At 42.5% G+C, this 25,870-nt stretch overlaps 1 protein-coding gene across 6 annotated transcripts in view; it reads right to left on the bottom strand.

Moving 5' to 3' along the window:
- Positions 1-25,870, bottom strand: part of adgrv1 (adhesion G protein-coupled receptor V1) — a 105,709-nt gene that overhangs the window by 53,836 nt on the left and 26,003 nt on the right. For 3 of the 6 annotated variants that reach the window (XM_077561743.1, XM_077561745.1, XM_077561749.1), the window contains 52 exons: positions 25,542-25,802; positions 24,242-24,368; positions 23,928-24,151; positions 23,108-23,842; positions 20,665-21,038; positions 19,127-19,306; positions 17,983-18,163; positions 17,709-17,902; positions 17,491-17,620; positions 17,152-17,232; positions 16,814-16,953; positions 15,737-16,102; positions 15,416-15,659; positions 14,434-14,649; positions 14,140-14,355; positions 13,823-14,067; positions 13,556-13,737; positions 12,615-13,113; positions 12,226-12,535; positions 11,940-12,149; positions 11,742-11,872; positions 11,545-11,644; positions 11,265-11,444; positions 10,995-11,158; positions 10,722-10,809; positions 10,549-10,572; positions 10,040-10,118; positions 9,812-9,950; positions 8,850-8,991; positions 8,504-8,769; positions 7,996-8,171; positions 7,769-7,896; positions 7,495-7,676; positions 6,773-6,919; positions 6,608-6,688; positions 6,266-6,530; positions 5,390-5,512; positions 5,033-5,255; positions 4,743-4,947; positions 4,481-4,627; positions 3,894-4,149; positions 3,274-3,476; positions 3,028-3,204; positions 2,210-2,392; positions 1,969-2,148; positions 1,607-1,771; positions 1,340-1,463; positions 1,130-1,253; positions 906-1,044; positions 632-817; positions 323-558; positions 33-181 (listed from right to left, as the gene is read on the bottom strand). In XM_077561743.1, coding sequence (XP_077417869.1) covers positions 33-181; positions 323-558; positions 632-817; positions 906-1,044; positions 1,130-1,253; positions 1,340-1,463; positions 1,607-1,771; positions 1,969-2,148; positions 2,210-2,392; positions 3,028-3,204; positions 3,274-3,476; positions 3,894-4,149; positions 4,481-4,627; positions 4,743-4,947; positions 5,033-5,255; positions 5,390-5,512; positions 6,266-6,530; positions 6,608-6,688; positions 6,773-6,919; positions 7,495-7,676; positions 7,769-7,896; positions 7,996-8,171; positions 8,504-8,769; positions 8,850-8,991; positions 9,812-9,950; positions 10,040-10,118; positions 10,549-10,572; positions 10,722-10,809; positions 10,995-11,158; positions 11,265-11,444; positions 11,545-11,644; positions 11,742-11,872; positions 11,940-12,149; positions 12,226-12,535; positions 12,615-13,113; positions 13,556-13,737; positions 13,823-14,067; positions 14,140-14,355; positions 14,434-14,649; positions 15,416-15,659; positions 15,737-16,102; positions 16,814-16,953; positions 17,152-17,232; positions 17,491-17,620; positions 17,709-17,902; positions 17,983-18,163; positions 19,127-19,306; positions 20,665-21,038; positions 23,108-23,842; positions 23,928-24,151; positions 24,242-24,368; positions 25,542-25,802 — 10,227 coding nt within the window. The remainder of the gene's footprint in view (positions 1-32; positions 182-322; positions 559-631; positions 818-905; positions 1,045-1,129; positions 1,254-1,339; positions 1,464-1,606; positions 1,772-1,968; positions 2,149-2,209; positions 2,393-3,027; positions 3,205-3,273; positions 3,477-3,893; positions 4,150-4,480; positions 4,628-4,742; positions 4,948-5,032; positions 5,256-5,389; positions 5,513-6,265; positions 6,531-6,607; positions 6,689-6,772; positions 6,920-7,494; positions 7,677-7,768; positions 7,897-7,995; positions 8,172-8,503; positions 8,770-8,849; positions 8,992-9,811; positions 9,951-10,039; positions 10,119-10,548; positions 10,573-10,721; positions 10,810-10,994; positions 11,159-11,264; positions 11,445-11,544; positions 11,645-11,741; positions 11,873-11,939; positions 12,150-12,225; positions 12,536-12,614; positions 13,114-13,555; positions 13,738-13,822; positions 14,068-14,139; positions 14,356-14,433; positions 14,650-15,415; positions 15,660-15,736; positions 16,103-16,813; positions 16,954-17,151; positions 17,233-17,490; positions 17,621-17,708; positions 17,903-17,982; positions 18,164-19,126; positions 19,307-20,664; positions 21,039-23,107; positions 23,843-23,927; positions 24,152-24,241; positions 24,369-25,541; positions 25,803-25,870) is intronic. The other 3 variants (XM_077561744.1, XM_077561746.1, XM_077561747.1) reach the window with 2 other exon arrangements.

Here is a 25,870-nt window from a genome sequence, read left to right as displayed (position 1 = left end):
TTGTTCCATCCCAATCAGTAATTCTCACTCACCGGTGAAATTGATGTGGTCATGACTGAATTCTAAGATACCCTCAGCGTTGTCATTCATCAGTATCACAACAGCAAGAGACGAGATGTCACCTATGGCTGGGGGCTGGTCCAGCTGGAGACCTGACTCGCTCACTGTGTAATCCACACCACTGACCAATAGGAGGAGACATAGATTGTAAAATAATTTGCACAACTGTATCATAAATTTTAAATGTAAAAAAAAACAGGTAATTTGTCATTCACAAGCAAATTGATTTTTTTGTATACTATGACTTATTATTTATTTGTACCTGACATTGACTAAATCCACATCAGTGATGTTGAAGTAGAACATCTCAGGTCCCTCTGGAAGACTGTCATCAAGGATCCGCACTGCCACATGTTGTGATGTCAGACCTGCGGTGAAGAGCAGCCGTCCCGAAGCAGAAGAAAAGTCCTCGCCACTAACTGCTGTGTTGCCTGAGGTCTGGTAGGTGACCCACACACTTTCCAAGCTGCCCAAAGTGCGTTTAATAGTCACATTCACCTGAAGGAAAATAATCAGGAGTATATTGAATGGTCACAATTTTTTGGATGCTGTACTAGCAACATGTACTTACAGTTTCCTCCTCCTCAATTGCGCTTATCTGCCGTTGGGTGAAGGAAAACAGGCCGTAAGGGTTGTCGCTGGCTGCCATGGTTATTCTGGCATGTCGTGCAGTGGGGCTGATTTCCAGTCCTGGGGTCATGGATGTCAATGTTAACTGGAAATTGCGACGTTCCTCAGGAAAGGAATCGTCCACAGCCTGGGACGCAACAGAAAGCACACAAATCACTGATTGCAGCTTAATCTAGTCAGCAGAAAATAAACACACATTCCACATTTATCAGTACCTTCAGAATGAAAGAAGCAAATGATTGCTGGTCTTTCATAGTTACCAAGCCAGACATGTCTATGAATTCAGCAACCGCAGGAGGAGTGATATTCCATTGCACCCGCACTTCACCGAACACACCTGGCCCACGGATAAGGCTGCAACAAACGTTATTTCCTCATTTTAAATTCTGCACGAACACCTAAGGAGATGTCCAATGTCTTTCCATGATGTTCATCTCACTTGACAACAGCACTGCCGTTATAAAATCCTTCAGGTTCTCCGATAAAAATACTTTTTGAGGACTCTGCCAACCCGATAATTCCAAGGGCAGCCTTGTCTGCCATGATAGTGATGGTTGCCAAATCTGGAATACAACACGAGAAAAGATGAGATTCCAATGAATTGATTCAGTCTCTCTCAGTAGCACTACAAGATCATTTTCTTAAGTACCATTTAAAGGGTCGATGACAGCACCGCCGTCCGTCGCAGGAAAGAGTATGACAGTGAAGTGTTCCTCTCCCTCCAGTATGCTGTCAGCAAGGGCTCTTATCACAAGCGTCTTCATTGATTCAGTCTGGAAAATTAACACAAAGGTTCAATTGCATCTTTCAGGCAATACATTCCTAGTTCAGTGCATTCGTGGTCATTAAAATGAACACCTATGAAAAGTTTCCATCTTTTGGAATTTTGTAACACTACTGTATATTCATGTTGTACCTCAGTGAAGATGAGAGTCCCATTGAGAGGTGAAAGGTCGTGAACGGCTTGTCCTTCCAGCTGCCACATCAGCGACACGGCGCCCTCGCCTCCTTCACTGCGCAGTACTGCTAGTCGAGCGACAGCAGCGGGATCATCGACGAACTCTGGCTCACTCACGGTCACCTTGAGGAGGTGGGAAGTTTTGTGACTTCGTATGACACAACAACACGCCATATCACAATCAGAATTTGTAATAATGTCGACAGTTTTGTCTATATTGTTTTGTCTTTATTTGCTTTTTTGTTGTTGCGATAAAATTGTTTAATTGTAAAGCGACGTTATCGACAACTGGGGCAACAATAGTTAGCTTTAGCTTGCACCTCTAGCTGTTGGAATCCAAATCGTCCCAAAGGTGAATCATTGGCCGGAATGCTGACAGTGACAGAGGTCACATCTCCCAGCCGAGCGCCACCGATCACCCGCAATAAAATGACTTTGAACTCCTCCAAATCCTCCACACGGTCCTCATCCAAGATGGTGATGGCAATCTCAGCTCTCCGCTAGAAGAAACAAACCATTAGGTACTTGTCAAACAGCTCCCATTTGAGAACATCGATTTACCTGCCCATCCTGGAAGGTGATGTTACCAGATGAGGGGCTGAAATCAGTATGATCAGCAGTAAGGGGCTGAGCCTCCCAGTAGGTGACAAGTCTTCCAATTGCACCAGCGAGTCGCACCACTGTCAGGTGGAGGATGTTGTCAGGTGCTGGCATCTCATAGGCCACCATAACTCCAGGGCTACCCTAAAGTAGGATTACAAAATACTGTAAAGCTGAGTGTTTCACTCTAAAAGTATTTGGGTCGAAATTAAGCTAAATTGGTACAAAAAGGGACCGAACCAACCTTTTGGGTTATTCAATTAATTAAGTTGGGTGAAATGAGTAACCCACAAAACAACCCCAAAAAATTATTGCTTTGTGGATTATTTATTTAATTAATAATAACTCAAAAAGTTGGGTCGGTTCATTTTTGACCCAATCCAATTGGGTTATTCAACTAACCCAAAAAGTTGGGTCAAATGAATAACCAATAAAACAACCCAAGAAATTGGGTTGCTTTGAGGGTTGTTGATTTAATTGGACCCAATTTTTTGGTTTAAATAACGCAAAAAGTAGGGTCGGTTCATTTTTTACCCAATCTAATTGGGTTATTCAACTAACCCATTTAGTTGGGTCAAATGAATAACCTAACCCAAAAAATGTGATTACTGTACTAAAAAGATGGGTGTGTCCAATTTCAACCCAATTTTGGGTTATTTTTAACCCAACTAATTTTATAGTGTTAGTTATTATTACCATGCTACATTGATCCCTTAAATGTTGTGTCAATAGAGCAAATCTATTCCAGGGCTCAGTCCTGCGGCAAATCCTGCACTTACTTCTGGCGTAACGAACTGCAAGATCCCTCGGGGGTCGTTATTTTCCTGGATGGTTACTTCAGCTACTTCCATGCCAGGTCTCTTTACAGAGGGCTGGCCTGTTCCAGCTAGCCCACTAACTAGCTCCACACTGGTGATATTTACCAGGAAACTCTCTGACAGTTCTGGGATGTCATCCTTGAAAAATAGATTTGTACATTTTAGAGCAAATTGTGCTTGAAAACAAACACAAGAGTTCATTCTTACTGGAAGGATTGTGATGGTCACAAGTGCCACAGTTGCTCCTTCTGTCATAACAAGCGTGTCATCTTTGGCGATGTAATCGTGATCTGCGGAGGCCTGTTTGGATGGAGGTTGGTGCAAGGCTGGCCTGGTTTCATAATGAATTTTCACCTCACCAGAGGAGCCGTGTTCCCGCACAATGGACAAAGTCAGATTGAATGAAAAGCCTGCAAGTTTGGAGAAAGTTATTGAATTGATATAATAAAACACAGAGCAAGAACTATTACATACTGGAGAGTTTCATGAAAGACGGCAAGCAAAATGTGAATCATTAAGCAACTCTCTTGATATGGTTCAGACTAATCTGACAGTCTTCTCACAAGGATTAAGACAAACTTCGGATTATCTATATCCTGGAAACGCTGAAAGCACTTTTACAGTAAGTCTCAAAGTGTTCTTTTTTTCCTTTCCTGTAACCGCTTCTTAAGAAATATAATCAGATCTCTCCTTTTTAAGGAACACATAATACTATCGAGCTGTCTGCTGAATAGCGGTTAGGTCTAAATATTTTCTCAGAAAAATACAATGCTTTTGGTTCATCATCATTTACTGCACCAATCATTTGTGGAGTGACAAATACTCACCCAATGGTTCTTGTGTTCGAGTAATCTGAGAGTCCAAATGCCATCCAATCACCCCATAGGGGGAACCGTTTGGCAGGATGGTGAGGAGCGCTCGCGCCCGCAACTTGTCAATGACGGCAGCCTGTTGTATGTCCTGCAGCTCTACTGTGATCACATCCATGAGGGTGATGGCAACGCTCTCTCTCAGCTCTGCCACATCATCTGCTAGCACCGTTAGTAGAATGGTGGCAACCGACTGACCCTCTGAGAACGTAACCTATGAGGATGACATCACATCTTTTGATTTATTTTAGATAGGTAGTTCCTATTTTAAATGTTATTTTGTAGTTGTTGATACGGTATAGAATGACAGAAATGGTATTGCAGTCAATTAAAGTTATAAGTATTAGAACAAACTTGTATTAAAAACATTTTATAGTCAAACACATGAAAAATTAGCTACTGAGAGCTCGAGTGGGCAAATTCAAACTGAACTTTCAACCAGTATTCGTATGAAAGATTGACCTTTTGTCTATTAATTTCTGCACTTAAGTTTAAATGACGAGACCGCCCAGTTACATAACATTATGTGAGGGGTATTGACGCACCACTCCAGACGTGGGAAAAATGTCCGCCAGATTCCCACTGGCAGTCCAGTGAACAGTCAGCCGGCCAAAAGTCCCCCTTCTCCTTTCCACGGTGAAAAAGATCTGATGATTCTGTTCCAACTCCTCAACCTCCACAGACAGAGAATTCTGGAACGAGTAAGCAGTTTAATTTCCCTTTGAGGGATTATAATCAGTGCATTAAAAAAAAAATCAAATGTAACACTCTGACTGGCATTTGATAGCACAAGGTTTGTTATCTTGCCTGCGCAAATCCAATCACTCCGTGGGCATTGTCGTTGCTGGGAACCACAACGGTCACCTGACCTCCAAATCCAATTTCTGCCCCACCCTTTGGATTCTTCAGGCGGACCTGAAAGTGTTCCTGCTCTTCAGGAATATCATCATCTAAAACATTCACTGCAATTTGCAGCTCGCTGTCTCCGGGTAAGAAATGCAACTCGCCAAAACTGGGGAGGACAGTAACAATAAAATAGCTTTGTAGAACTGAACTGAATTCAGAGCTTGAGTAATGATAAGACATCCTGGCAATACCTGGGTATGAAGTCAGATTGATTGGAAACTGAAGTTAAAAGATAAAGTCTAGAGCGGTTCTCCTCAGAAGAAGCCAATAGTGTCTTGGTGGTGTTGAGCGACGGCACTTTGAAGGAGAGAAACCTCATCGCTGGTGGGGCCTTCAGAATGATGGCAAACAGGCTGGCGTCAAACCTCCTGGAGTAGAGTGATGAGCTATTTCTACCGGCGAGCACAATGTATACTGGGAGAGAGAATTGAAGCATATCATAAGTCACATACGGTACCTAGCACATCCTCAGGTGCACCTCTACAACATTGATGATAATGATTTACATCACTAAACTGTCATCTTGTAATTGTCAGCGGCACACTTACTGAGCTCAGAGGGAGCAGTGAACGAGTGAATTGAGGTGAGGCCTGGGTGAGTAATGGACTGCTGCAACTCAGGTGAATGCTGCCCTAATCTCCACAGGAGCACCTCACAGGAGGGAAGGACACCTGGAGAAATGACACATATACAATACATACTTCATTTACCATTTTTACTAAGTGATTTATTGTCCAAATGTACAAACACTTAATGGACAATGTGAGGACAACAGAACAAGGCTCTTTATAAGAATGTGTAACTGTGACCATAAAGCCATTTTTCACTGAAGCAACCCCCTTCGCTCCCAGCTCTTTTACTGGAATTTGATTTAGCAAGGCCCAAAGAATATTGTGCTCTAAAAAAAAAAAGAAGATATTTCTATCTGTTTTCGTTTCGCAGCAATTAGCATTAAAATATAACTAAGTTTCATCATTATTCACAAATCTGTTTAAAACAGTGGGGGAAACAGCTGGTTGCAACATGGCCCTGGTTGATTTCTTATACTCTGCTGCCACCTGCTGACCATTTTTTTAATAACTACAATTGCTTCAACCATTCTCTTGAGTCTAGAGGCTGCACCAAAGCCTTCTGTATGTTCTAGCACAAAAAAACATGAAACAAAAAGTATAAGTACGTCTTTGGGAGCATAGTATTATTTAAAATAGAACGTATTTATATGTTTTGGGAGCAAATGAGTAACCAGTTTGTGTGTACTATCCAAACCTGCATCAAACTACTACTCAACTCTTATAGGGGAAGTCACCCCCCAAAAATTATTTACAATAATATGTTCCGCCACTAGCCTAAACATTATATATTGTAACGATTCAACGAAAATGTTTTGGCTAACTCAACATAATGTTCAACAAAAGGGACATCACCTTGAAGAAGTGCCAAGAAAAGAGTGTCCTCTGCTCCTGTCTGGACTGTCTCCACTTGGCTTACTCTGCCTGTGATGGGGAGGGGCTGCGGATTCCCAAATCTCCCGTTTGTCCAGTGGAGAAGCAGGCAGCTGGTTGTCTCGCTGTTCAAGCAAACTACTAAATAAGGATCTTCTGCGTGAGTAAATGGAGTCACACTGACAATATGTTCTTGAAAGTCAAGCGTCTGCAGGAGGGTGAAGGAGCCGCTGGTCCATACAAATATCTGTAGCATGAAGTAAAAAGGAAAAAAAGCATCTTCAATGACTTTTACAGAAACGTTACAACAACATTTGACATCACCTGACTTGAAGCTATAAGAAAATCTCTGTCATCAATTGAGAAGTGTTTCACTTCCAGAGCTTCCACGCCGATGATTTGTTCCTAACAAAAGATACATGAAGACCACAAAAGTCAATACGGCAAACACTGTATGTCCCAAATGACAGCAATGGATGTTGTACCGACCAACGTGACATTGAGGTCCCTGTGAAGTTTTAAGATGCTGAGGTTGGCTGCAGGAGCGAATGGCGCGCCACCATGTGTGATGGCGATGTAGCTGTTATTTTGAAGTGCAAACCCAACACAAGAACTTGGGTCCTGAATCCTAGCAGACTGGAAGGTCAGTAAGGAGAAATCAATGCATTTAGGATCAGTTTACTTCAGGACATAGAAGAGTTATGTATAGAGTGTTCCAAAAGTCAATATAAACCTACTTTTTTCCATTTTGGCTTCAGGTATCATTCAGACAGACCCTAACCCTAATCCTATCATCAGCATTTGACAGTTTGGGCTTTGCAGTTTTTGTAAGCATACCATGTCCTTTACTATGATTTGATAAGTCGCGTTGGAGCAGTACTGCAAAATTGCGCAAATGCCTGCTCTAGGAGTTTGGTGTATTCAGTAGGGGTGGTAGTAGTAGGCCTTCCGCTGCTTGGTTTGTCATAAACGGATTCTGTTTCAAGAAATTAATCATAAATATTGGATAAATAGTACTATACGCAATAAATTAGTGTGATGGCTGCAATTAGCTAACAATGGACAAGGGAATGATATGTTTACAAAAAACTGCAAAGCCGAAGCTGTCAAACGCTGACGGCCTCACACCTCTGAATGATCCTTGAAACTAAACAGAAAAAAAGAAATGTACAGTACATTGACTTTTGGGACACCCTGTATTTAGGATTTACCTCTACAGGCACAAACACTCCTTGCCATTGATAGAGAGTGGCCAATGTGTGAGAAGATCCCACAGCGGGACTCTTATCAAGTCTTACTGCAAGGATGGTTGGCATTCCGGGGACAGAGCACCAAGTGGATGTGGGGCTGTCCTCAAAGCTCTGATACAACCCCATCATCGGGAGAGGGCCCTCTTCAAGACACAGTTAAGGACAATAATGCATTTTAATAACTTTGCTCAACAAGTATGAGTTGACTCTGGATGCAAACATTTATTGGCATCACCTATAGCGACGGCTGTGTCGGACTGTGTCTCCCACTCCACGCTGACAGTGGACTCCAGGCCATTGCTGCGAGACACTGTGAGGAAGATGGGACCACCTCCTTCATTTGCCCCCACTTCTGTGCTACTTCTGCACAGGAAACATACATGCAGTTTTCATACCATTACACATTTGGCCGTTCTGTCACTAAAACGTTCAAAATAATTTGTGACTGATTAACTTCCCGACCTATCAAGAGTGGGTCCAATACGGAACAAGCCAGATGGCGCAAGGTTCTCTAGGACGGTGATGACAATGTGCAGTTGGTCACCTAGACGTGCGCCGCCGGTTGGGCCGGACAGGTTCACCGTGAAGGTTTCATTCGCTTCAGGCTCGGCATCCAACAATGCTCGGATTTCTAACATCTGAAACAACACAAAAAAAACCTCAGATATGAACATTAACACTTGATTATAAAATCAAGAGCTGCCAATTAGATTGTAAGTCAAGGGTTCCAAAAAATATTAGCACCAGGGTGAACATTGACAATGTGTACCGATTTATTTTGACATATCTGAAGTTCATCAAAATTTTACAATTTGATCAATACTGTAATTGAAATGAAAATCAGTCAACATTAGTAGTTCCAAAGGCCTCAGGTTTTAAACTACTTAACATATAATTACAATATTTTACATGACAATATGATATCATTTATAATTCATCTAGTCTACAAGCAGTTAGTAATTCTCCTCACCTTAAAACTAACGCCCTCCTCCAGCACCACAAACCCTTGGGCTGGTATGAGGTCACCATCGGCAAGGCTGCCATTGGCATCTCTGACGCTAAACTGCACAGTCACAGTGCCAAATGTGCCCTCCCCCGGGTTCCGAACCACATAAAGGGTGGCGACGCTCTCGCTCAACCGGAGCCCAGACGTGGGCTCCTTCAGTAAGAATGGCTGGCTGGTGTTAAAAGATAAGACACCGTGTCCATCATCGCTTGCCAGAATTTTTACGGTGGCTGAAATGCAAATGAATAAAAGGTCAATTGAGGCTTTTGCTGTTGTCTTTCAGGAGGACTTATCAGATGATATGACGAACCTGTGGTATTGGTGCCAAGTTCAAGCCCAGGTGACGGATCGGACAGTATCAGCTGGAATCGTTCATCTCCCTCTGGAATGATGTCGTCGATTATTTGCACCTCTACAAACTTGTGTTTTTCACCGTTGACAAAATGGAGCACCTGAGTGGAAAGGAGGCAACATTACAATACGCAAGAAGACATGCCGTGGCAATATTTAACACTCTAAATCCTGTATGGGAGAATCCATGTCTTAGGCTACGTTCACACTGTAGACAAATGTGACCCAGATCGTATTTTTTTGCCCAAATGCGACCTGTATCTGACTTTTTTATGTCAGTCTGAAATCCGATTTTTTCATATCCGACCTAGAGTGGTGGCAATGGTTCTGGGATGCGGCTGGCGGGGGGCTACTCTGCTGGGTGGGCTGGCCTTGGTGAGAGCTCAGGAGTATCAAGCAATCATCGGATGCTAGCAACAGTGGTGGATGAGCTTACCAGAATCGAGTGAACATTTCTGTGGACGCAATGGGCAGAATAAAATGCAAGCCGATCTATTCTTCTGGAAGCCACAACATGTGTGAAAGCTGATCAAAGGTCAGCGAAGACACTACTGGTGAATGAGAATGCGCTCGCCTTGGCTACTCGCCTGGTGGGGTGGGCCTGTTGGTGGCGTCTGGGGACCGATTTACCAATCCCAAAGGCCTGGGACTAACCGCACACGGACATTCACTCAAGATGAACTGAGCGAGGAGTGCGCAGACATAAGTCTGGGATTGATGGATAACGATATAAATCAACGACTATCATAATCAACGTATATAACTAATGCATTTAATAAGAATCCATGGGGACGGGTTTCTAACAAGCCATGGCTCCTACCCGCCAGCCCTTCTTTCGAATGTCAGTATTTCTAATGATGTGATGTGATTGATGTAACCTGTAATAATGTGTCCGAAAGGAAAAAATGAGTGTGTTTGTACCGTTTCGCTGCTGTTGTAGTCCAGGCCTTGCTGAGCTTCCAGATTCTGAGCATAGAAGAAAAGAGAAACATTCCCATATGTGCCTTTGTTCCTGTAGGCCACAAGGGTCAGAACCCCTAACGTTTCATTCACTTCAAACCTAGAATCCAAAGAATATTAACGTCAGACTTTGTTTGAATTGGAACTTGAGCATGTCAACAATAAACATGTCGTGCTTTCGGTCCTTACATGGTGCTCGTCCATTCAATGACTCCTCTAATTCCATCATTGGCCGCAATGATGACCTCTGCCACCAAACCATGGGTGTCTATGGCACAGCATAATACATGAAGAGGATTAATATACATTCGTTTAAGTGTCAATTTCAAGCTTTAACTCTAGAAGCTCTAAAAGGAGTTTGAGCAGCCATATTTAAGTTGGACCCCCACTTCAGTCATTCTGTGACCAAGTGACTGGGAGGCCAAGTATGGTTTTCGTTGGGTTAGTTAATCTGCTGTCATCTAAACCACATTATTCCTCTTTTATGGAAAGCATCACTCTCTCTCCAAACCACATGACTAATGCCATGTGTGACTGATTTCTCCTATTCATAAGCTTGACTATGGCATGAATTAGGGTGTACGCAGTAGCAGTAGCAAGCCAGCTTGCTCGTAATAAAAACAAAACAGGAATTAAGGCTGATTCTGGTGCTGTGTTAATATTAAGCCCTTAACACTACACATGGAAGCATAAATTACCTGGTAATGTGCAATACGCGACTTCTACTCACACAGAGCAAAGTAGTAAAGATTGTGAGAAAGTATAAAAAGGAAGTTATTTAGACAACATGCAAAATATACCCATGAGCTGTCAAAAAAGATGTCAGTAAATGTAAAACCTAACCCAACAACAAATCCATATAGTCTCATACCAAATTGAGGGATTGTGGCAAGGGTTGTCAGGAGTACTGCAGATGTAATGTTGACCAAGAAGTATTCCTGCAACTCTGGAATGTCATCCTGGTAAAAAATAATTTAAAAAAAACAACTGTAATAATAATAATAATAATAATAATAATAATAATAATAATAATAATAATAATAATAATAATAATAAATTCTTCAAATTAAATTTGTCCTCGCCCAACAAAAAAACAACTTAAATCTTCTATCTAATAATAAACTCTAAGGTTGAGAGTCTTTACCTCCAAAATGGTGACAGGGATGGCAACAGAAGTCTGACCCTCCTGAAGAATCAAAGAACCAGTTCCAGCCAAGAAGTCTTTTCCCGGGTCAGCAAGAGCACCTTCTACCAGGGAGAGGTCCTCCAGGGAACCTTTGAGAACCTCATAGGAAACATTCACAGCTCCTGACCAAAGAAATGTATAGAATACTATCAGTTCAATTATACACACTCCAAGGAAGTAAATGAATACGCAAACTTCACAGAATCACCTAAAACACGACAAACTGACCTGAAGCTCCAAACTCCCTGTTGATGTAGATATTTATGGTTTGCTCTCGCTCCTCAGTGGTCACCTTAAGGGATGATGGCGCAATGTTCAACAGCCCGTATGGTTCGTCACTGGTGTCTACTGTCAACAACGCCACCCGTCCCTGAACGTCAAACGTGGCGTGGCCTGGGGCCGCAACACCTTCAACACGGAAATGGAATTCGGAGTCATCTTGCTGGTCAAATTTTTGTTCAATAATTTCATCAGAAATGTACGCCACTGTAGATACAAAGCGTGTTACCAAAAGTTTGGATGTCGGTCAAGAAAATGTTGTATTCAGCTCTATCTTCTGGTGTGACATCATCAAGAAGCTGTAAAACAATGGTATCATTCAGCTGCCCCTGTAGGAGATTTAAAAGAAAAATGTTGGCGAAACAAATAATTAAGTTGCAGTCATCATTTGTTTAAGGCATCTCATATCACCACCACATGATTTACCTCATTAAATAATAGTCTCCCTGAAGTTTGAATGAAGGTCCGGTCTACAAGGGGACCTTGTATCGCCCAATCCAACGTGACATTACCCAGACCTGGAGCGGTCCTCAAAACTAACAAAGTCAGTTTTTCACCTGCAAAACAGAAAAATTGTCTAGTAGGTCCAAACAATCTGTCAAAGCGTTACAACTGGTTACACACCCTCTCTGCCGATGACCGAACGCGATGCTGGATGGAATCCCACAATGCCGGCAACATTATCATTAGCCAGAATCACAATGTTGACAGTATCCGAACTGGGGAGGATACGACTGCCCCCTTCCGTATTCACAAGGCCAATCATCAGGCTCTCGTTGTCTTCTGGCTCGATATCGTCTCTGATTACAATCTCTATTGTCTTCTTGAGATCACCTGCACCTCCAAAAAGAATGATTACATGAATTGTCCTGACTTGCAATAGACAAAAGTATAGCAGGTGATACCGTACCATCAAAAACCAGAGTGCCCCCGGATCCAGTGAAGTCTCTATCTGGTGTGGCTTTTCCTCCAACAAACCTCCACTCCACAGTGACCGTCCCCAAGTTGCCTCCTCTCCGTTCAATGATTAAAGGAACTGCCACCAAAGGTTCTTCACGAACCTCAATGTAAAGCCCCTTATTGGTAGCATCGGGACTGGCGCTGTATATCAAAAACACGCCAAATGCATCCCCGTTCAACCCTATGGTGACCACTGCTTCATCTGGCCGGCCAATAGAGGGCAGGTTCCTCTGGTCTGCTGTCAAATTCATCAGCCCTACCTTCAAATGAGATGAACACAACATTGAATGGATTGGGTCAAAAACTAGACCAAACCAGAAATACTATGGCGTAAAATACCTTTAAGATCTGTATGCCAAAGCTTTCATCCATTTCCGGGAATGTATCAGTCAAAATGAGCACAGTGAGGTTTGCTTCCCCTGAGCCGTCCTCCATAAAGGCACTTCCGGCCGTCACAGGGATGTAGTCGCTCCCTGCCGAGGCCTGGCGGCTGAACAGTACGGCAGCTGCTGTTACATTTTTCACATAAGTTATGACCTGAGATGTTGTTTCAAGTTGGCCAGCCCCTGAAGTCACCCAAGTGCAGGAAGGCGGGATTGTGTTTGAAGAGAGGGAGAAGGCTTGGCAGGCACGCTCTCTCAGGCATATAGCAGCACAGGCAGCCAAGGAATCCGGCAGACCGGTGATGTTAAACGAGCCTTGAGGGGGAGTGGCTGGAAGCCCTGGTTTTGGGGCGTCGTAGTAGGTAAGCAGGTTCTGGCCCTCATCTTGACCTGAGTCGACCGGGTCGAGCTGCGAGGTGCTGTACAGGATTTGCAAGCGGCCAAAGTGCCCGTCACTGAAATTAAAAAAAGGGATGATTAAACTCATTCAAATCCCAAAACATATAAATGTGTTTTTTTTATACTTAGTCCTTCACTCCCCAAAACATATTTGTACGTTTTTTATGTTTGTTTGTTTTTTAATGCTAGAGCATACAGAAGGCTTTGATACAGCTTCTGACATAAAGAGATTGCTTAAAGCAATGGTAGTGATTACAAAAAATGGCCAACAGTTGGCAGCAGAGTATAAGAGATCAACCAGGGTCATGTTGCAACAAGCTCATGTTGCAACAAGCTCTTTTTCCCCACACAATATATTCTGTGGGCCAAAATCAGTCAAAATCCAGTAAAACAGCCAGGAGCAGAAGGGGGTTGCTTCAGTGAAAATGGCTTGGAGTGAATGAGTTAAGAAGATGACAGAAAAAGGAAAGCATGCAATTTTTCAGTTATTACAGCTACCTTCTTTGGACAGTAATGTTGGCTGCAAAGACTCCTTCCAGTGGCTCCTGGATGCGGTAAACCGACTGTCCAAAGTAGACTGTCCCATATGGATTGTCGTTGGCAGGCACTTTAATATTAACAGACGTATCGGCTCCGAGGTTTCCACCATTACTGGCACTGGTGAGTTCTATTTTTATAATCTAGCAAAGGCACAATTTAACAAGTCTTGATTGTCAGCAATTATTTGCATGTGATTTGATCTTCTTTCTTTTTTTTTTTTTTTACCTCAGTGATTTCAGGGACTTCATCTGCTAGGACCTCCACTCGGAGAGTCTTTATGGTCTCTCCGGGAGCAAAGGTCATGTCTCCTGAAGTGGGTCTGATGTCCCCCACTGCTAGCATACCATTGACAGTGGCCTGCCATTGGACCACCACTGTCCCAATAGTACCGGCGTTACGTACTATTGGCAGTGCAACTTCAATGGAGTTGGATGCTGGTTCCTCTATAGTGACTGGAGCAGCATGAAAGACTGAAATGACAAGAAATAGTTAGAAGTCTTCTGTAGCCGTACATACAAGCAGTGTCAGACTTGACAACTAACCAAAGGCACCAAAAGGGTCATCAGAAGGCAATATGGTGATAATGGCACGTGTGAGCTCTCCCAACAGAGCTCCCCCAGTAGTCTGATTGATCAACTCGACAACAACAGTCTCCTCCAGCTCTGGGACCACATCATTAATAACATAAATGGGTACTGATTTGCTGGATTCCCCTTCAAGAAGGACGACATCAGTGGAGGCAACGCTGTAGTCTTCGCCTACAGCAAGCACATGTTTATCCAGATGAAGTACAGACAACAGATGGTTATAACTCATATCGCCACCCAGAAACTTACTGACTCTGGCGGTCAACGGCACAGCTCTGAACTTGACGGATACGTCTGCAAATATCCCCCCGACGCGTGTGACGTTAATGATAGGGCCGACGTAGTCTTCAGCCACGCTGACAGCAGAAGCTGACAGTTGAAGGACACCGAAGGCATCATCGCTGGCCTCCACGATCACCTGCGCTACAATTTCCATTCTTGAGCCAAGAGAAGGGGAGTTGGAAACTGTGAAGGAACATTAAGAGAACGTTAAATCGGTGAAATATAGTTTAATGAGGCAAGAGCTGTTGGATTCGCCAGTGATTCAGTGAGAATATTCACAGGCATGCGTACGTACCAGTACTAAAAAAGTGCAGACTTCACAATGAGGAGATTTTTCACTATACAACCGTGCCTAATAAATAACAAATAATCCTTTAAAAAAAAAAAAAGCCCCGTTTCCACTTCAGGACGTTCGGGTAGTAAGGAACCGTCCTCTCAGCCGACCCACTCCGCTGTGTCTCCACTATGGAATACGACCCATTTCGCGACGTCACGAGTTTTGATCAACACGTAATCGCCGTGCGACGGTTTCTCCCGTGACATCACCCAAGCACGGCACGGCAAATCAGAACAACAACGAGGAAAGAAAACTTGTGGCGGTTGCTTTTTTTGCTTTTTATTTTTGTGTACTTGCCGTGGATGGATGGTTTGAGTGAGAGGAGATGCCGTCTAGATGAAGAAATTGAAAAGGCTAACAGTAGAGAGCAACGAAAATAAGCAAAGGATTATTAGGAGAATTATTTTGTTGTAAGAGACCTTAGCCGAGAATTCATCAGCGTCGCGCATGAAGGTAAGATATTTTCATACTAAATATTTTTTAGCCAATCAGCGCCGGAGCCCGATAGTCCGCTAGCTTAATGCTAATAGTCACGCATATTGGGAAATAGGCTAACCACATGTAGACAGATAATATGCGTATATCTGTATGTACCGTATATCTGTCACTTACTCGGCCTCTCCTGCCCTCCTTCGACGAGTTGAACGCGGATCAACTCTACAAATACAGACTCGTCTCTCTCTGGGTCTTCATCATTCAACACTCTGACAGTGATGTTTGCTTCGTTTTGATTAGCCAAGAAAACAACTGAATCTCGGAGTGGAACGAAGTCTCGCCCTTCGGTGGCCCGGCCCACTCCGGGTGTCCTATAAGGTGCTGGATCTGCTTCCTTTAGTGTCCTGAATGTGACTCGCACCTTGGAAAATGTGAAGAAAATGACACAGGAGATCAAAAAATAAACATTGGAGAACAGACTCACAAAGCAATACACACCTGTCCCATCAAGCCTTTCTGTCGTAGTATGCTGAGGGTAACAGCTGAGTCACCTTCAGGAAGGCGGACAGGCCTTGTAGTGTTGGAGAATACAAAAACACCATAAGGGTGGTCACTTGCGAGCACGGTTAGAGTGGCAGAAGTCTTGACACCCAGACGGCCATGAGACACATTAACCAAAGACACGGTAAAATTCCTATCCAACTCTGGGACCTCATCCTGGGCCACAGTGATCATGACACTCTCTGATGTCTGCCCGATGCCAAAGGAGATGTTACCAGACAGGTTTGAGAGTTCCCCTTCTGAGCTGGGATCAGCCTCCCAGTACACAGTCACATTGGAGAGATCGCCAAAAGAGCGATCCACCTAGAAGATGGAAGCAAAATGAGGTAAATGAGTCAATTCATTTATTTGTTAATGTTATTATCCCACCTACACTATTATTTTTCTCTCTTATCACTTTTCACTCACTCACTCTACACAGTAAATTTCATAGTGTAAATTTTACTCTGAAAAAGACATATTTGGTCCCAGTCTAAACAGAGTAAACTTTAAACTCGGAAGAGAGTAAAATATTATCTATAATTAAAGAAGCTCAGTCAAGGGTTCAGGAACAATCCCACAACATTCAGCATGGGAGACGACCACTCTATCACTTGAGCTATGCCACACCTACTGATGGATAGCATTGCTGGTGTGTCCAAAAGGAGACAAAAAATGGTCGAAGGTAGGATTCCACCAGACACCAGCGACATATTGGCACACAATAAGGACTGGCATGGCTCAGCGGGTTGATAGGCCATCTCTCAACCTGAAAGTTCTGAGATTGTTCCTCAACCCTTGATTTTTTTTTCCTCTAGTTTCTCTAGTTTAGTCTGAGACTGAATATAGTCTTTTTGGAGTAAAATTTACTCGACAAAATTTACTGTGTATTATTATTCAAACATAATTTTTAAAACGTGTCACCGTTTCTCAAGGAATAAATTATACGATGGCATTGGCAGGAATAATTTCCGATCAATGTCTTGCAGCATTCACAATTTCTGGGGGAATTGACATTTACGAAACTCAACGGACCTTTAGAACCACAGAGCTTCGTCCATCCTCGGGTTCTGTCCCATTAACGAACAGGAAGCCAGGGCTGAAGTCGAAGACTCCGTGGGCATCATCAGAGGCTGCGATGGTAACCGTGATGCGGGAGGCAGCTCCCAAGCTGGCTGCACACGCACAGACGAACGCAAAAGCCTCATTGGTAAGAAAATATTTTTAACAAATCTAGCAACATGAACAACAATTATGGATTGTTGTAGTTGAAACATATTGAGTCTAACCGTTGTTTAAGTCATGTCAGAAAAACTTGACTTTGCGACGGGTATTGCGCAAAAAAAGGAGGATTTCAGGAGGTGGAATCTTACCATGGTGGAGAAAGGATGAAGGCAGGAAATCAGAGTCACTCTCCCCACTACCACTTTCCTCAACATGCAGAAAATGATCCACTGGTGGATCACAAACCGGGATCACACCACACGTGAGGAGGAAGGGGAGGGGGATTCACACCAGGGTATCAGATCAGGAGATTCAAAATCAAAAACACATTGGAAGGAAGGTTGCTAGGGAGGCCAGTTCACAAGACACATGTGCATTTCCATGTTTTGTACAATTAGGAATAACTGCTGCTAATCTGGCAAATTATTGCAGAAACCCCACAGAGGATGAGTATTGAATAGCGCTACAATACAGGATTGTTTCCTCACCTCCTCCATCTGTATTGTAGAGCTCCACTCTAAAGTCCTTGTCCAGCTCTGGAACAGGATTGTCAACGATGGTGACCGTAATAAACTTTAACCTTTCTCCTGGGAGAAAGTCCAGCATACCCTCCAAGTCCTGCGGTCAAATACATATATTTTCCCTGATACTACAGTACATTACATGGAAATATGTGCACCTGTTGAATTAAAGTGAGAGGGGAAACCTCATAGTCTTCAGGGCTGGACGCTGTGAAGGGGGTTGTCCTGTATCCCACCAGGACCCTCCCCAAAAGGCCTTGAGCTCTGGCTACTGGCAGACGCACCTGCCCAACTTCTTCTTTGACAGTGATGTGCGCAGGTTCTAACGCAGGGGCGATCAATCCCTCACCCGGTAGATGATCTTGGAATTGCAGCAAGCCTGCACGCAAAAAGAATAAAGACTACTAAAACAAGTATCGCAACTGAGAATAAATCTGTTTGAGGTGTGTAGGTGGATACCATAAGGGTGGTCACTCGCCATTACAGTGACAGTGTTAACGGAATTACTGGCGTCGATGCTTGCACCACTGGCAGGAGTAGAACCCGGCTTCCCATCACCGGATACTGCTGACACCAATGTGACTTGAAAGGTCTCTGCCAGCTCAGGTAGGTTGTCATCCAACACCAAAAGGTTCAGTACCTAAATGAAATGTGCACAGACATTCTATATTTGAATACTGAAAGTCTCTCAGCATTTAAATACAGTGCAGTACAGTATTTGACAGAAATTAGTAAAATGTACAGTGCACTTATTGGATTGGCCACTAGAGGGAGGCGGTTGCTAAGAAACATAAGCAGTGGTTGTCAAACTTTTTTTTCTTTTTTTTTTACACTAAGTACAACCTTAAAAATATATGTAGTTCTCCAAGTACTGTACTACCATCATGACCAACATTAAACTACATTCAAGCCACTTTTATATTACACACTGATCATTAGCACTGCACAAAAAGATGCAAATGTATTGCACTAAAAAGTTATATACAGCTGAACTGTGATTCTTTTGCATACTCTTGGCACTACTAGTGGTACTAGACCCACACTTTGCGAAATATTAGTTTACGGTATTGCCTTACAATTTGCATGCAAATGCACTTTTTGTGATGAGATATCCAGACAGAGCTCTCACATTTGCCCACTAACTGTTATATTATCTATTTGGCACCGATTTGGTACCACAATCTTAAGAGAAAAAGCTATCAAATAAATTTATGAAGATAAATTTGATCTATTTCAAATGAATTAATCATGTGACATAGCATTGTAAAAAAAATGTACACTTGAGAATACTCAGAAAAAATATTTTGTCTCTATTATGAACGTAAATAAGAACCAAAACATTACAATCACGTTTTAGTCAAGAGCTAGTGTAGTGCTTTACCCTGCTAAATAAACGCACATGATGAATAATAATTAAAAAAAAAACAGTACTAACTAAATAACACTCTAATAGTGTCATTAAAAAAGAGCATCATTATCTTCGATACTGATCTTGTACAGACTCATCAGCATGCTGCCAACAGTTACGGCACACTTATTTTCACCCACATGAGCAATCGCCCCATTAGAAGGCTTTAGCAACTGGTGAGTCATTGTCACACACCTCCGAGCGCTGCCCAGTCATGAAAAGTACAGCTCCAGTGGCATTGAGGAAATCCTCACGCGCGGGAATCTCGTTGTCCACATGATTCATTTGGGTCACAGAATAGTTGACATAAACGTTGTCCAGAGATCCTCGCATCCGCTCAATCACACAGGAAACGGTAGAACCCTCCTCAGTGGTCTATGACAACAAACAGAAAGAATGAAAACACAATTCAGACCAAATGAACTACATTCCAAAACTTTCAATGGGTAATTCCAGCACATTCATAATGCGATTCTGAGTGATCCTCCTGTTTCTGATGGAATGCAATCCCTCAGCCCTGCCATCTGTTGAACTTGAGCAACAAAACGCTGTCTCCAGTTCCAGTGTAGGGAATCCGGATCTACTTCTACAGGAATGCCCCTGACAGATACATCAGCGGCACCCACACCATCTGTCGCTCCACCTGAGACCAACGCAACCAATCGGACTAAAAAGGGAGAGCATGGGCTTGTAGCAGCCAGGCATGAAGACTAATGTAATATGCAGCAAGTGGGGTTCTGTTACAAGTGTTTATGTGCGGATGGTTTCCCTGTAGAAACAGCTGAGTGATGACAGTTACATTTATACAGCCCCAACCCTCAATGATGTTATTATATTTACATAATGGTATATATATATATATTTATAATGGTTATACGGTGGAGTGTCTAAAGTTTAACCCAAATCATCCTGTGATGCTGTTCTTCCGATTTCAAAATAAACCTTTTCTTAAATGTATTTTCCGATAACATTTTAGAATTCCTCTCATTAAGTATAATGAGATGTTAACAACTCCAATAAAACTCAAATGTAAATGCAAAATGTCTAATCCTGTAAACACATCTGAAATAGTGTGTAATGGATAGTAAAAATGAGCCATTTACTTTCTATGGACGTCTACATGAAGATAGTCATCAGCCATTATTCTTTCAGCTACATGCTATTTACGTTAGCATAACGTTAGCCAAACTCTTTTCTGTGACAAAACAGGAAATGATGTAGGCACAAAGCCGGTTTTATACTTAATGAGTAGTGTAGTGTATAGAATGTTATTTTATAGAGGGCTTCCAACTTCAACTTGTTGATAGCCTATCATGTAATGTTTGTTCACAGAGTGCTTTCTGACGTCTTGTAGCCTAATATCTCTTATTAGCTTCTTGCTAATTTAATAGCCGTTAGCCAAGCCATACGTGCTTTCCTTCACATGTTTTTTTTAAATGAACTGGCATTAGATGAAAAGCTGAGTATGTTTTTTTTTTTTTAAAGAAAAAAAAATATATAACGTGTAACCTGTTTTGTATTAGCTTCGTGCTAAGACGCTCACAAAAACAAACATTTGAAGCATATGAGAAAACACCTTAGTGGGAGGCTAATAAAAAGGACATTATGCAAAAGAGGCCTTCAAGGATTTTGTAAAATAAATGTTTAAGTTAGAAGTTATTGATGATGGCAAGTTGGGATTTTCTCTACTTTTTATTAACATTGAACATTCATGACAAAATTCCAGCACTTACGTCAGGTATGCAGTCACCAGTAAACCCAAAAAGCCCATTGGAATTGTCACTCTTCATGACGCGTATCACCGCTGTGGGTCTGGGGAAGGGCAGGCTAGCGCCACCATGAACCGCCACCAACTGAAGGTAGAACACCTCCTCCCCCTCCTCTTCCTCATCATCCTTGACTTCCACCACAAATGATTTCTGGCTTTCCTGCGGCTGGTACCGCAGGTAACCTGAGATGCTGCGCAGGTCCGATTTTGCCGGCTGGCTGTGAAGCTCATGCATGTGGCTGCGGTTCAGCCTGGTATGGTATAAGCGGAGATCTTGAAGCAGGCCTGTGTACCGCTGTTGACCCCTTGGATCTGATCCAATGAATATAGAAGCAGGACCTAGAGTGTATGGACATAAAAAAAGGCAGCAATCATTTATATCAAAAGTTGTATAAATAATTCTTCAAGAGCAGTGCGTTAATTGGCTGATTTTATATTTGTATGCATTAGTGTTGTTTGATTTATTATGTAACCTTTAGTTGACCTTCCTCATTTTTTGCTCTACTCCCATTCAAACCAACAGTGGGCTTTTACAAAGCCCTGATGCCAACCTATCCAATTGCAGTTTGAGGAACCACTGAAAGACAATGACATCTGACAAAATTGATAATTATGTATGTATTGATTATGATTGAAGTTAACTAAAGAACCATTTGGGATACCCAGCCCCCCCCCCCCCAAGAGCCTTCAGTCCAATGCGGGCTACCATTATTGTCTCCGGTAATTAGAGGAAGAAATAATAAAAGACGACGCTGAGTGATTCCTTTGAGCGGTAACAACATCCAACTGGGGTCACTCAAGCGTTGGAGAGACTCAATAGTTCTGAACAATGAGGGCTGGGCCGGGAAGTGGGTGGTGTGCGGGTTTGTGCGTTACGTGTGGGCGTACATTTTAAGTAAGGACAGACTTGTTGACATTTTAAGTACATCAAAACAACAATAACCCTACTTCATTCAAAGACTGTACAATCATTACAACAAAATGAAACTTGCTGCCTCTCTGACACTGACCATGGTGCTGAAATTGCAGTCTTGACATACAAAGTGGAGAAGGATTTGGATTTTGGGTTTATTATCCCTCCATACAGCCATCTTCTATAGTGTCTGTCCTCATTAGGATCACAGGTGAGCTGGATTCTATCCTTGCTGGCCCGAGAGGCGGGGCACACCCTGGACTGGTCGCTGGGTTTTAATATCCAAATAACAATTGGAATAATAAAACAAGAGCATTTATCATTTTCAATAAATACATCTTGTTTGCCTTTTTTACTTGTTGTGACCGTGGGGGTAGGGAGGGGCGTCACACATTGATGTACAATCAGAGCTGCAGTTTACCTGTACACAGTAAATTCTGTAGAATACATTTGACTCTATTTAGAGTGGGACCAAATACACTCCGTTTTAGAGTAATATTTACACTTGGAAGAGAGTAAAAAAAATAAAGAATTGGAAAAAATATAAAATAAAATTGCCTCAAGGGTGGAGGAACTCACAACTTTCAGCTTGGGAGACAGACGATCTGCTGCCTAAGCCACGCAGCTCCTGCTTTTTGTTATTATATCGCTTGTGTCAGCTGCAGCTAATTCCATGATTGCATGGAATCTTTCCAACCGCAAAAGACCAAAAACGTTGTCTTTGTTTTTTTGGAGAAAAGCAAACAGTAGGAGGTGCATAGCTCAGGTGGTAGTGTGGCAGTCTCCCAAGCTGAAGGTCGTGAGTATAGTTTTTTGTTTTTTGTTTTTACTCTTTTCCTAGTGTAAATCTTAGCCTACTCTAAAACTGAGTGTATTTGGTCCCTATCTAAATAGAGTCAAAATTACTCTACCGAATTTCCTGTATAGGAAGACCCTTTGTACATGCATGGACCCCAGCAAGTACATTTCTGCTTTTGCAATGTCAAGGACTGTATGCGCGTTGACCAATTAACCTGATTTTAATAGGAATGAGGGGAGCAGCTTCGATTGGCTGGGAATCGGCTGTGTTCCATCCCACAATGGCGCACAATGACGCAAAACACCCTATTCTATCTGCACTAGTCAAGCAAAATGCCAAAAGAAATAAAACGCCACCCATGCACACAGTTAGACTAGACTTTACAGTTGAAAATAGACCCCTAAATATTATAAGTCTGTGGCCGAATGGAGAAAAAGGGACATTAAATCTAAGGCACAAAAGATTTTACTATAGGAAGTTAGGAACCATAATGGGTTAGTTCAACTCGAGTCAACCTGCCCTTGCACTTCTTAAATCTCTAGATCACACATGAGAATCGAAGCAAATGTTCCCGTGTGAATCAGCAGAGAAATTTAATAACATTCATTAAAACATTGTAATCCAACATATTTTAATTAAAGATACTACTAATAACAGCACGAACGAATGTATGATATTTAAAGAAGAGTAATTTACCATCAGCGATGCCTTCTCCTTTGATGCTCTTCAGGCCTCCAGGAACCGGGTTCCCATCCAGGAAAAACTCAACAATCCCGTCATCCACCGTAATCATCACATGTAGCCACGTATTATCTTCCACAAATTTGGCAGCAGTGGCTTGGGCTACTTGGGTACTATTCGATCCTGTGACTGTGTAATACAACTTCAATGTGACATGAGACTCACTGGTGTTGACTTTTACACCATAATACAAAGTGCCATTTGTGATCCCTTTGGAGACTATAAAGCCATCAGTAGCCGCTCTGGGGACCAGCCAAGCTGAGAATGTAAAGTTGCCCGGGACAGGTGGTGATTCTTCGCGGGAGATCGTCCCATAGGCTCCAGGACGTCCGGAGAAAAACCAGGTGTCTGTTGCAGAATGATGTCTTCTGGCACGGGGCCTGAGCTCAACCGCATCTGGGAAGGAAGCTAAAAGTAGCAGGTCATCCATCAGAGGAAGGCCCTGTGGGAAGTGTCCGGATACAATCTCCCAGGCGACGCGCACGTCGCCAAAAGTACCCTGCCGCCGGAGGATGCTAAAGGAAATCACATCGGCCATATCGTCCTCTGACAGTACATCCTCTGCTACTTCTTGGTCCAGATTGTTGTCGGCGATGGCAAACACACCATATGGGTCGTTGTTGAAGGGAATGACAAGCGAGGCGCTCTGAGAAGTTTCAGCAAGTTGGCCACCATCTCCTGGGGAACCGCCTTTAAAAATAGAAGTATACAAAGAGTTTTACAGTAGGCTTTATACTGTATCCTGATCTTTTTTTCTTTTTTTTTTTTTACTCACCAGATATATTAACCAGCTTGAGGACAAAGAACTCATTGAACTCTGGAAGCTTATCTGAAATGGCCTCCAGGACGATCGCTTTGGAATCTTCTCCCGTGGTGAAAGTGATAGAGCCGGAGGTGTTGGTAAACTCTTCACTTTCCAACAACGGAGTGATGGAGTCATTGGCATACACATGCCAGAAGACTGTTACGTTGCCAAAATGGCCCCGTGCTCGCAAAACACTGAGGAGATAAATGGCAATAGATAATAAGATGACACCTTTTAACTACAGTACATGAAATATATGAGATTATATAAAGACAGCTTCTTACTAGAAGTTATTGCTTTTCCCCTCCTCAACCGTCTTTTCCGTTGGCTCCAGTGAGAAAATGCCATTTGCGTCATCATTGGCCTCAATGACCACGGTAGCTGTGTCTGCGCCGTACACCACAGCATCACCTGCACACACAGAAATAGTCACAGTATCCTCTTTACATTTTAACTCATTCACTGCCATTGACGGTTATAGACGTCAAAAATTCATTTGAACTATTTCTATTAGTTTAACATTTGTTTCTACTTTTGTTTACAATATGAGTGATATTCATCAGAAGCAGTCAGTGAGTAACCCTCACGGGCACATACTTCAGGTTGCCAGACTACGCTAATCGCTAAAATAAGCATGTTGGAATTTTCTCATAATTAAACAACTGAGTTAGCGTGTCTAGATCCCTGCTTGAATTTGATTGAGCGCAACATGAAGGATATTGACTTCCACGTCATAAGCAAGACACCTTACACCACAACTGCCCATTATCCTGTCTACGGGTAAACAGACTGAGGCCAACTGACTCACTGGTTTTTGTGTCTTAGACTATTTGGAGTCTGGTAATTAAGGTCCTGTTGGGGCCCCGGCGGTCTTTCATTCCTTTGCCTGACACACAATACTGAGTTTAAGAGAGCACTCAGTGTTAGTGGAGACAGCTCCATCCGACTTCTCAAAGGCACTCATATCAAGCTGTCAACATAAAGTATTAAGCATTAAAGTTAGGGGGAATAAATTGACCATTTATCTATTTAAGTTTTTTTTTTTTTTTTTAAATATGCAAAGATTCAAAATAACTCATTCACTGCCATTGACGGCTATAGACGTCAAAAATTCTTTTGAACTATTTTGATTAGCTTAACACTTTTGTTAACAAGAGTATGAAAACCCCCCCCAATTTTTTTTTACATTTAGAACAGATATAAAATTTGTGATTAATCGTGAGTTAACTATTGAAGTCATGCAATTAATTACAATTAAAAAAATTAATCACCTGACGCGATACGTCAGGCGATTACAATTGTTACAACTGTTCTAAATGTACAATAAAAAAAATCTAGGTTTTCATACCCTTGTTAACAAAAGTGAAAAAAAAATGTTAAACTAAAAGAAATAGTTCAAATATTTTTTTGACGTCTATAGCCGTCAATGGCAGTGAATGAGTTAATGTAACTTAATCACAAATTAGCACTTATAGGGCTTCTGTTCTTATACACGCCATGTTTGTCATAAACTTAAATAAATACCTGACCTCAAATAAATGCTTTCTCCCCCCCCCCCCTTCCCGTTATTATATAAATACTCACCAGTGGCATTATATAAGACAATGTAGAAGTGCTCATCAGTCTCTGGTATGTTGTCATCTTCTATGGCCACAGAGATGTTCTTCGCCCATTCCCCGACGTCATACACCAATAATGTGTCATTACTGAGCAGGGTGAGATCGCCAGGTGACGCGTCGCCATATTCCACACGGTACGCCACCGTGCCGACGGCGTCCGCTCGCCCGGCCCGCAAGACACTGAAGTTGGCCACACCGCCTTCCCCCAGCCGTACAACGATAGGTTCTTCAGGACGTATGGAGAAAAAAATAGTATGGATAAATGGTAGTGTAAGAATATATTTTATTTTAGAC

This window comes from Vanacampus margaritifer, chromosome 3, assembly GCF_051991255.1.
Source record: "Vanacampus margaritifer isolate UIUO_Vmar chromosome 3, RoL_Vmar_1.0, whole genome shotgun sequence".
Classification (NCBI taxonomy): Eukaryota; Metazoa; Chordata; class Actinopteri; order Syngnathiformes; family Syngnathidae; genus Vanacampus; species Vanacampus margaritifer.
This window is presented reverse-complemented; position numbering and strand designations above follow the sequence as displayed.